The 11,789-nt window shown below is 36.4% G+C and overlaps 1 protein-coding gene and 1 non-coding gene across 2 annotated transcripts in view; one reads left to right on the top strand and one right to left on the bottom strand.

The window, feature by feature from the left end:
* Positions 1 to 11,432, bottom strand: part of LOC103138988 (RING finger protein 145) — a 23,491-nt gene extending 12,059 nt beyond the window's left edge. Inside the window, exons 1-4 of the mRNA XM_007553415.2 lie at positions 11,250 to 11,432; positions 5,638 to 5,889; positions 3,815 to 3,923; positions 1,697 to 1,788 (exon numbers count right to left, since the gene is read on the bottom strand). Of these exons, the coding sequence (XP_007553477.1) occupies positions 1,697 to 1,788; positions 3,815 to 3,923; positions 5,638 to 5,821 (385 nt within the window). The 5' untranslated portion in view covers positions 5,822 to 5,889; positions 11,250 to 11,432. The remainder of the gene's footprint in view (positions 1 to 1,696; positions 1,789 to 3,814; positions 3,924 to 5,637; positions 5,890 to 11,249) is intronic.
* On the top strand, positions 502 to 574 carry trnav-aac (transfer RNA valine (anticodon AAC)). Its single transcript has one exon. It is a non-coding gene; the product is annotated as a tRNA-Val (tRNA).
* Positions 11,433 to 11,789: the final 357 nt, after the last annotated feature.

Raw genomic sequence — 11,789 nt, 5'->3', positions numbered from 1 at the left:
ATTTTATTTTTGAACCATTTTTTATTTGTAAGTATTGATTTTATTTTTTAGCCATTTAGCCAAGTATCTGTAGAACCATTTGTCTCTGCTAATGACATCTCCAATACATTTTTTTGATCCCAGGCTTAGTTTATGGACTGTAATGTGAAATTAGGCACAAGTATAAGTCTGACAGTTTGTTCACCAAGTTACTGTGCTCTCTGAGAGGATCTGTAAGTATTTGACATTGTTCCATGCCCATCGTTGACATTAGTCTCTGACAAAATTTGGATCATCTACCAGGAACACTGCAAAGAGCATGAGGTTCTGTAGTGTAGTGGTTATCACGTTGGCTTCACATGCATAAGGTCTCTGGTTCGAAACCAGACAGAAACAGATTTTTGCAAAAGTCTGTACTCTGAATCCAGGCATCTGAGTGCAAGCCTCAGTTGAAATGTTCATGCGTTGCGTCTCACATCATCAATTTTGGAACCTTAAACTGAAACAGAGCAGAGAAGTTCAGTTCCTGTAGTGTAGTGGTTATCACGTTTACTTAACACGCTAAAGGTCTCTGGTTCAAAACCAGACAGGAACGGTTTTTGTAGGTTATGCATCTCTTGAGGTGCAGTGAGACAACAAGAGCCTTCCTCTTTTGTGATGGTTCATTTGCCAATCGACTTCAATGTCGGCTTCTTTGAAATGGAAGCTACTTTAATCCAATTACCAATTGGCAGTTCTATGTTGTAATGCTCAAGGCCCGCGGGCCACATGTGGCCCCCCAGCATTTTATAGGCCGATGATTGACTTAAAATAGGTTTTGAGCACGAATTGACTACAAACTACATTTCAACCAAAGGTTTGTAATGCGCTTACTAACCAGACGCTCCAAAACATCCGGTCCATAACTCTTCAACACGCTGTCAGCTCCGGTCAGAAAGACGCATTTAGTTCAGAGACCATGTGTTGATATTCAGAAAGGATTTTTTTTTTTTTTTTTATTAATTGATTTCAGTTGCCTCTGAGACTAAATCTTTGAGTAAAGTCTATAATGTCTGCCCATGTGCCGACTTGTTTTTATTATTTGTTTGCTTACCTTTAAACACTGATTTAAATAATGTAATTTTTAAACTGAGCAGTAATTTTACATCCATGGAAACTCAAATGTAATATTTAAAGCTTCAATACATAAAATCAGTTATTTAACAATATGAGGTGTTGTTTAATTTATTTTTAACATTATATTTTTATACATTTATGCTAGAGGTGCCCAAGTCTAGTTTTCCAGAGCTACCATCTGCAACTTTAGATGCATTCCTTCTCTAACACACCTGGACCATTGACTCATTATAAGCCTCTACAGAACTGAATGAGGGAAGTCAACCTTTTGTCTGGGGTGTTTTAGCAGGGATGCATCTAAAAGTTGCAGTCTGGAGGACTGGACCTGGGCGCTCCTGATCTGTACCGTCAATGTGGCCCGTTGAAGGTGGCCAATATGCTGAAGTGGCCCTCGGTGAAATTGAGTTTGACACCCCTGTTTTAGATAGATATGGTGTCTTATGGACAATATGGTTTTTGCAGGAAAATATTGAGATGGAAAAAAAAAAAAAAAGAGTGAAATTATTTTTCAGTCTTAATTCTGACAAACAAATCAACAAACTGGTTTTTGAACAGGGGTGTGAACACTTGACATACACTGCGTGTGTGTGTAATATTATACCTATGAGTGCAGTGGTGAATCTGTTCATGGAAAGTGGTTCCAGGTAGACGGGTCCTTCATAGCCTGAATCCAGTTCACTGCGAACATAATCCCTGACAAAAGAGGGGAAAAGATGAGCACAGAGCTGTTATATAACACCAATTTACAGTTTAGTAACACCTCAAATAATCTTTACACAAACACGAACAAGAAACCAACACTTGTCATTAGAGATGTGCTGATCAGGTTTTTTCCTGACGATTCCGATCACCCATGAGGGCCGATCACCGATACTGATCACCGATACCAATCACAAAATTATTATTTTTTTAATCATAAGCACTAACGGTTACATTATGTGGAAAAAGGAACCATGAATTCACCTTAATTTAGACAAAAACTTGTTTTTAATAACTTTTTCCAAGAAAAAAACAAAGCAGGCATTGTGAAAATTGTACTGCTATCAATAATACTACCTTTAACAGACTGAAAACATATGAAGGCTCTTAAGAGGCTAAATAATGCAACAAGTTAAAATAAAACCTCTCAACATTGCCGAAAAATTCAAGTATAAAACTTTACATTTAAAGGCAAATACAGGCTCCATTATAATAAACAATCCTGAGTTATTGAATGAAAACTTCCTGATAGCATGGCGGCTAGCTGATTACTGCTAGTTCTGATTGTCTGTTTCTGACTGAGCGGAGTAATTATGCAGATGTTTTTTTTTACTGCAGTGAGTCTTGATGTAGCCAAACTCTGTCAAGTATGACATTGTTTTTATGCCATATTAGATTCGTTGTGTTGATGCATTTTGACCTGCTTCACCCCACGTGCTCCAATTTTCCACCGCAAGACGCAAACTTCCCCATTCACTCAGTGCGTCATAGTTCCTCATCGCTTCGGATTTGTTGCTGCGTGTTTGCACAGTGTGAAGGAAAGAGGAGACCAGCTGCACAGGCAGGCAGCAAAATGAGAAGCAGGTGATCGGTTTGTGTGATCGGCAACAAGAGACTGTGATCGGCGATCACCGATCATATACTTTTTTACGGAAATCGGCTGATTATGATCGGTGATCATTGATATTTTTTGAGATTGACTTTTTTATGTCCAGTGCATATAGTTAACATATATAAGGTAGGTATTGTAATTTGATTAGTATCTTTAGGCTCTGTGTTTTTTTTTTGTTTTTTTTTTTACTTGAGATCAATTTTTCTCTTTTTATATTAAACGGATGAGCACGGGCTACAGCAGTGGCTTCAGTCCAGGTTAAGACAGTTTTTATGTTTTTTATTTCAACTCCCATCATTATAAACTTGTTGCATTTGACCCAGAAGCCACACACCCAGAAGAAACTGTGTTGTTCATATATGCAATGGCAGCATAAAGCTGACGTCACAGACTTCAACAATTAAAACAACGGCTTTAGTTAAACATCTTCATCTTCAGTAATCAGCTCAAGATTTGTTTTCTTAAAGCGCTGAATTTCATACTAGTACCTCAGTGTGAGTCTGCGATTGAGCTGCTTGCTGAAGCATGAGTGAGTGCAAAACAGCAGCGAGATGCAAAACAACTTCTTGACAAACTTTTTCCTGCTGCAAAAAACAAAAAGGTAGAGCATAGAATCTCTGTCCCAGAAGCGTTGTGGAAGAAGCAGCAGCTCTTGCATGCAGAGTGGGTTGCAGGTCTGCTTTGCTTTCTGCACCTCTCTGCACAGATCAATGGTTCCCACACTTTTCATCTCAAGATCTGTCGATTGCATCCTCTCTTTCTCCCATCAGTTTGTCTAAAAATGTATCCTCAGTACAAAGAGTTGTTGGGTCCATTTTTGGACCCAACTATCGTTTGAATATACAAAAATTATTAGTGATTCTATAAAATTAAAGTGGATCCATGGCCTCAACTTTTGGGACAACCAGTACAGAAAAGGGGAAAGCAAGACTTTGAGCAGATCACAGGAAGGCTTAATGGAGGACAACAAAGTTTATCCTTTTATTATTTTAGGCTTTTTAACCTCTTTCTGTCAAGAATGATGTTTGAACTGGGTATACTAGTAATTCTTAAAGAGAAATACATCACTACTAATTTGATGTTCTCTCATCATGTTGAGAGAACATGATGTTTTGTGAGCGTTTATACCTGGAAACTTGGTGACCAGCAAAAAGCAGCAGGGCCGTCAGAACATACAAGTAGAGCTTAACCAGGTGCTGACGAGGCAGAGTCAGAAGCACCAGGCTCAGGATGTAACCTGCAACAAAAACATCACAGAAAACACATTTTAAAGCATTTCTTCATGATAGCCGTTTTGAGTCATAGAAATCAACATATTGATGTTTGTGACATTTTATGCAACTGCATGGAAACTTTGAACATTTCTGCAATAAACAACTTTATTACACTCCAGTCTACAACCTAAAACATGTCCAGAAGCTCTTCCATGCAGATCATTTGCTTTCACTGCCTTGCTCCCTCTTTATTCTGCAGGTCCAGCCATAGTGCACATCAGCACATACCCAGCCTATTGGCTCATCAATAAACTGCAGCCAAGATTGAGAAAAAAAAGCAGCCATGAAAAGAAACAAGGAAAGAAAAGTTTATACTTTGCCTGTTGCTTCTCTCTCAGCTGTGCAAACAGCTCTTTACTGTAACACAAAGCTTGGCTTGCTCTCATCACTCTTTTTGTCTTCAAAATATTCTTTTGAGTTCACTTTTAAACCTAAAACTGACTTCTACTCAGCAACATTTAATCTCATTGAAAGGGAAGAGAAATTGTCCCACCCTTCGCTGCTCAAAGTGTTTTACTGGCAGGTTGAATTTCTGTTTGTTCTCTATAAATATTTACTGAAGGAAATGAAAATGGAAAATAGCAGATCAAATACTAGGAATGCAACTCTGGCAATTTAGAAATTTGGGATTCAAGCACTTTTGTCTAACTCAGAGGTGGAACCACAAGTAGAACTGAGAAAAGGCTTCACCAGTGAGAACAACTGGGAATCAGACCTTCAGGAGGACTTTCCATTCACTGTTGCCAGAACAGAGAGAATCAGACCTGTTATAACTGTTAAAAACCTCTCTCCAGCCATTAACGGTTGGAGCTTTAGTAAAACCAACTCTTTTCTAGAAGAAAGCAGAAAATCTTTTCTTCAGATGAGCAAGAAAACAGCTAGACAGGATAAAATGTTAGAACTGATTAAAAATCCAGCGATAGAGGGGCTTTTATTTCCTTTAATTAAAAAAAAGGTTGAACTTCTTATTGTGAGTTCAAAGCAGATCAGAAATGTAAGATCCGTAAGTGATATTGATATTAGAACCCAATACTGAATCTTGCTGATTTCACAGCTAAAAGGGACAAAAAACTGATTATTTGAATTAAAAATGATAAACGGCTTAACTGAGTGGCAGCTGACATCATACTATTAAATGTGCAAAGTTTAGTAAGGTAAAGGTAATTTTCTTTATATAACACATTTTCAGCAACAAGACAATACAAAGTGTCAGCAGTGACTCATTTTATACCAATTACAGTGATTTGAAAAAGTATTCCTTCAAAGTTTTTCATATTTTGTCAGGCTATCGTCACAAACTCTAATGTATTTTGGTGGTATTTTAAATAGAAGGAAGAACCGTTCAAAAGAAAAAAAGTTTAAAAGTGATGCATGCATAGGGAGTCACCCATTTATTGTTTTAGCCTTAAATAAAACCCAGTCCAACCAGTATAGTCCATCTGTACTTAATTTAATCTGAATGTAAAGAGAGATGTTTGGTGAAGGCTTCAAAGATTTGCTAGAGAACATCAGAGATCAGTCAGGAACAACAGAAAGTTACATTTTGTGAGAACTTTCAATTTGCCAATCACAAAAAAAATCCAAACAAACTATTTTACGTTTTTGTGGCCATTATGTGACAAAATATATGTATATTGATACATTTTATGTGCATATGTGTGTTGCACAATTACCTACCTACATAGTGCAGGTAGAGTGCCAGGTATTTGTACTGAAACAGAGGGTTGTTGGAAAGGCTGGAGCGCTGGATCTTCTGGAAGAAGGAGCTGACATCCCAGCGGTACAGGACGTCGAGCAGCATGATGCTGGGAACACGCAGACCCACGTTGAGAACCGCTTCTACTCGGTCCTTCACTGCCATGGCCTCAGGTGAAACGCTGATCGGCAGGCAGAACTGACCTCTAAGATGAGAAGTTGATAGTGGGTGCTCTGTAACAAAAGAAATAATGCAAGAGGAGAATAGAAATTCAATATGGCGCAGTTAGACAAGATAAGGAGAAGAAATGGCAAAAAAAAAAAAAAAGATGAAAGGCACAGAGCAACAAAAGAGCAGGATTAATCAAGGTCACAGGAATCCAGAGAGCCATGGGGGAAGTGCAGAATGAATGAGGAGAAAGAAAGAAAAGACAACTCTGCTGCAGAGAGGCTGGGAAAAAAAGCCCTGCTTCATGAAGAACTATGCCTGCTACAATAAAAACGACAGGAATTACAGAGGAATATTTTTAATATGTAATCATTTGTTTTCTAAAAATATCAATATTAATTAAAAGGATTCATTACAAGACTACTTAACTATTTTAAAAAACATAATAATATTAACAAAGTCCAAAGTAACCGATAGCAGGTGTGGTGCTTTTGGGACTTTGCAGACCTAAACAATCAATTTCAAAAAGGACTGTAATGAACTGGCAAATGAAAAATACGGAGCAAACAATACGATGTAAACAACGCATGAGTAGACATCAAAACAGTTTGTAAACAGCATGCAAAAGATCCGTAATTTCCATAAACCGCTCTGGCTTTCCATCATTCAAATTTACTGTAGGTCGTTTCCGTCTCCTCCTCTTTGTTCGTTTTGTCTCTACTTTTGGTGTTAACAGTTTGCTCACTCATTTTATAGGATACTCAGGTGTATGAGAGGCCTCTTCTTATGCATCAATACTACTTTCATTTTACCATAGGGCTAACTCGCTGCCGTAACCCTCAGTTCTCAGTGCCTGTTAACCTGAACTTATCTCTACTTTTGAACCTTTCTTCATCATAAAACAATCTTAAAATTCTGTTCACGAATTTGCTCCCTGCAACAGAACAAAAGTTAGTTTGCAGACCTGACCACTAGTCTAAAAAAAGAGTAACCAGTCTTAAATCACAATAGCAAATTAAAAACACTTCACAAACAGACAGCTAAATAAAACAAGCACAGATGAATGGAGGCTGCTGCCAGAATTTTAAAGGGAGCTGATCAGTTCTCAGAAAAAAAATGAACCAAAATGACAATGAAACACTTGCGTTCAGTCAGTTAAAAAAAAAAAAAAAAATGGACATAATCAGTGTTGGTGTTTTTAGATTGTAAAGATATAGCATTACTTGGTTGGAAGGTTTCTAACATAAAGCTAACATTTTCAAATCTGGGACATTTTATAACAAAAGATTGAAATTCCAAAACAAATAACAGAAAAACATTTCCGCTGTGCGTTTAGGCTTTTGTTTGCCATTTGCTCTCAGAGCAAGTCGGACTCGTGTTACCTGTAAACGTGGCAGTCCACACAGGGAGAAGACACACCTCAGGAGAAAACCGTTTCATTTTCTGTAACATCCACACTTCAGATGTATCCAGACTATTTGCTTAGCCAGGGTATATTCAACTGAATGAGTGAAAAATTTGTTTTCACTTCCATTTTTTTTATCTTATCATCAACATGTGATTCCATCACCAACAATCTGTTTAATCTGCTCAGAATTGATTAAAAGCTTTTCCATGTGTGTTGCCCCATGTGTGATTAGAATGAATTTGGTTGATTAAGCAATTTGACTATGTCTGCTTTCATGTCACAGTCATCCATTAGATATTCACTGTATTAGAAATTCAGTGAGAAGTTCTGTTTTTTTATCGCTCATTTCAGAAAGTGTAACTTATTATTATAAAGATTCATTACAAAACTATTTCAAGTCTTTTTTCTAGTACTTTTAAAGATTATGGCTCACAGATAATAAAAACCCAAAATTTGATGTCTTTAGAAACCTAGTCAAGATAAATAAAAAAAGAAAGGATATGAATTATGTTCATTAATGTGAACTCAATAAATGGTTAGAACTCCTTTTGCATGAATTATAATATCGCTGCAGCATGGCATTGAGAAGAACAAACTTCTGGAGTCTCTCCTCATCCTTTGGACAATACTACATTGATTTTCTATGGGGTTCGGGTCAAGCCCGGTTGATGGTCCGTCAAGAACAGTAGCACTATGGTTACCGAACAAGCTTTTGGTACTTTTGGCAGAGTGGACATGTGCCAAGTCCTGCTGGAAAATGAAATCAGCATCTCCACACAGCGTGTCAGCAGAAAGAAGCATGAAGTGCTCTAGAATTTCCTGGTAGACGGCTGCGTCGCCTCTGGACTCTAGAAAACTCAGTGGACCAGAACCAACGGATCACATAGCATTCCAAACAATCACCAACTGTAGAAATTGAACTTCAAGCAGTTCAGTTTCAGTTTCAAGCAACACGGATTTTGTGCATCTCCATTCTTCTTCCACACTCTGGAAAATCGACTTCCAAATCAAATGAAGACTTTACTTTTATCTGAAAAGAAGATTTTGGATCACTGAGTGACACTTCAGTTCTTTTTCTCCTTAGCCCAGGTAAAACACTTCTGATGTAGCATCTGGTTTAGAAATGGCTTGACATAAGAAATCCAGCATTTGTAGCCTGTGGTGTTGGATTCATCTATGTGAAGTGGTTCTTGATGCGCTCAGCCTCAGTTCACTCCTTCTGAATTTCCCTTAAATTCTTGAATCAATTTTGCTATAAAATCATCTCAATGCTGCTGTTATTCCTGCTACAAGTTTACATACTGCACGTTTTCCTTCTACTTAACTTTCTATGAATATGCCATAACATTTTAATTTTCTGGGACAATGAATTTTGGGTTTTATTACTTAGTCTTCAAAATATGTCTATGTAAAATGAAGTGAAAGTTTCATTTTACATAGAAACTTTGTAAAATGTTTCTATGTAAGCATAGAAACATTTTACACGAAATATTCAAAAAATTTGAATATTTACTGACACGAAATATTCAAAAAAAATATTGAATTTTTTTGTCATAAAAAATTCAATATATTTTATGACAAAAAAATATTGAATTTTTTCCACAATATCTTTCATACATTTTTACAGTTTACATTTTTTTGCAGTACTTCTATACAGAGCAGGGAAGTTAAGGTGCAACATGCTCCCATGCTAAAAGCAAACAAAAAATTACTCAAACCTGGTGACTGCAACATCATATGATTTCTGTTTGAACCCTACTAGTAAAAACATTTCATTTAAGATGTCATATTCCACTCTTACAATTATTTCAATTGCTGCTCAGTAGAAATCATATGCATCAGATTTATGCATTTAGCAAAACATAAAACCTAAATATACTTGTGTCCTCAATTATTGATGCAGAGCTGCAAGACTTTTCTGGTGTTGTTCACATTTGTGAGAGTCTCCGTTGGTTAGTACCCCTGCAGCACTGGGACAGGATGCTAAGAACTTACGTAACTGAATTCACTGGACAGAGACTGTTTTTCAGAATCCTATCTTATATAACACCACCACAGTGACAGTAACAATGTATCTGCCCCAATACATTCACGCCTGAAAAATATTAAATATTAATTTAATGACATTAAAAACATAATTACTCAATTCATTTGTTTGCAATTTAAAATAACTCAATGTATAATTAAATGTAGCTAAATATTACATACTTTGGGTATGTTTTTACTCAGACTAAAATTACAAAACTAGAAAGTAGAACTGCACAATATATTGTTCTGCAATCATCATTACAATATCAATGTTTGCAATATCACAACCCAGAACAGTATATGTTTATGTCATGCATGATATTTTAGGGTCATGCATTCAGATAATGCATGCCAACAAAATGTATGCCCACACCAGCTGCATATTTTCTGATTATATAAATATAATTTTTACACTTTTAGATAAAACCTGCATACATGGCATATTAGATACACATGGTTTTTGGAATAGGAAATAAAGAATAACTACTGTGACTCTCAATAAGAAGTAATGATATATTTTTTTTACATATTGTTTTAAAATGTTCAAAATAAATAAATAAAACATAGATGCATAAATACTTTTTAGGTTGAACATTGAATGTAAGATAATATTTTTAAGCAACTTGCCAAAGACCTTAAATATGTAGTTACAACTAATCCTGTCACAATGACTAATTTTGCTGGAAAATAAATTGTCCCAGAAGTTACTGCAAAAAACTAATATTACTAAATATTATAAATATTATTAAACTATTAAACTATAAAAAACTAACTATATTGTTGTTTTGAAACCATTTTCAGGTATTATAATGATGATGGCTTAATAATGCTACAACACATTCTCAAAGATCAATAAAGTTTAAATTCTAATGAACATTTAACATTGGAAGAGGAAGACAATTTAATTTTTCCAAAAGAAATAAACAAAACAACATATACAACGAATTATGAAGTCTGTCAACAAAACAGTTCTTCAAAAAATAAAAGGGCTAATAGAGACCAAAGCACCAAACTGAAGTTTTTTGTCATCCAGTTTTTGGTGAAAAGAGGGAGAAAATAAAATAAAAACAATAAATTATGCAAATGGAAATTATTGAGCTTGTTTTACTTTAATCATGCAATTAATTGATCTATTGCTTACTGCAACAGCCCTAGTTACTACATAGCAAGTCACCGTTTTTTTACAACCAAAAAACTGGTTCTTTAAACCAGGAATCTAAATGCATCTCCATCTGTAATGTTCCTCTTTTTTATGACACAACGTTGACATATTGCCATCCAGGAATCACAAAGTTTGGAAACACCAATGAAAATTAAGAAATATAAGATGCAAAAAGAAGCAACATCCAATCCTACTATGCTAAAGAAAAAAACATTGACGAGTTCAGAGATGATTTTCTATCTGAAGTTAAAACCTTATGGATGACTGAGTGCTGCATTGACTGCTGTACGTGCCATGAACTCTAGTAACCCCTCCGTCTCGACAGAAACAAACCCTCGAGCTTAAGCTGCAAAAGAAAGAATGCAACACTTTGCTAACTAGATCAGTCCGCACGGGGCACTGCTACATGGAAAATACAAAGCAAATAAAAGCCATTTGGTAGACCAAGAAACCACAGATTTACAGTATAAACGGGAAAACAACAAGCAGTGACAGTATACATGCGTTGTGGAGGTGAAGAGCAGCACCGAACAGAAAGCGGCGCAGTGCCAACAATTAAAGCCGACGTAGTCAGCTAGTGTTGCTGTCAGCTAGCCAGACTAACAACCAATTCGTCCACAAAGCCGCAGCTAATGATGTCCCACACGCCATTATTTTTCACAAATACACAAGTGAAAGCCCACACAATGAAGCGTTTGGTAAATAGCGGAAGTACTCGTCAGACAGTCCAACTGAAACGCAGTTAACTAGCAGCAGAATGGCAGAAACACTGTGCTCGCAGCTACAGCGCTAAGCCAACATTTAACAGGGGAAAAAATAGAACTTACGCTTCAAGGTCGATGTTCACAAGTATGAAAAACTGATTCTGGGTGGCTGGTTGGTCGTGTATCGACCATTTTAACTCGGCACCACCCGAGATAACGGTCCTCCAGATGGGTGTGCTTCACGGCGAGAAGACGCGGCCCATCCGTTCATCTTTCCTGGCAGCCATTTACCACAGTACTGGGGGATGCACTGAGCATGCGCAGCATAGCCTGTCCCATTAAATCTCTTTGTATCATGTTTGTATTACAAAAAGTTGAATTAGTTTACTTACAAGAAAATGTTTGCACTGAATTTCTCTCAAAAAAGCTTTTGATTCTGTGATTAAAATAAAATCGGATTAACTGAACCGTTTTAAACTTGCAATGTGAATTAAAATGAATATTTTTTGGTTAATTTCATCCAAAAAAGTTATAAATTTTCCTTATTTATGCATATTTATTTTCAGGATGCTATATAAGCTTTCTTTCAGATTTATTCCGTTTTGCTTTTTCAGAATGGAATAGAATAGAAATAACACATTGTCCCTCAATGGAGACTTTCAG

The sequence above is a fragment of the Poecilia formosa genome, unplaced genomic scaffold (genome assembly GCF_000485575.1).
Source record: "Poecilia formosa unplaced genomic scaffold, Poecilia_formosa-5.1.2 Scaffold3, whole genome shotgun sequence".
Lineage (NCBI taxonomy): Eukaryota > Metazoa > Chordata > Actinopteri > Cyprinodontiformes > Poeciliidae > Poecilia > Poecilia formosa.
This window is presented reverse-complemented; position numbering and strand designations above follow the sequence as displayed.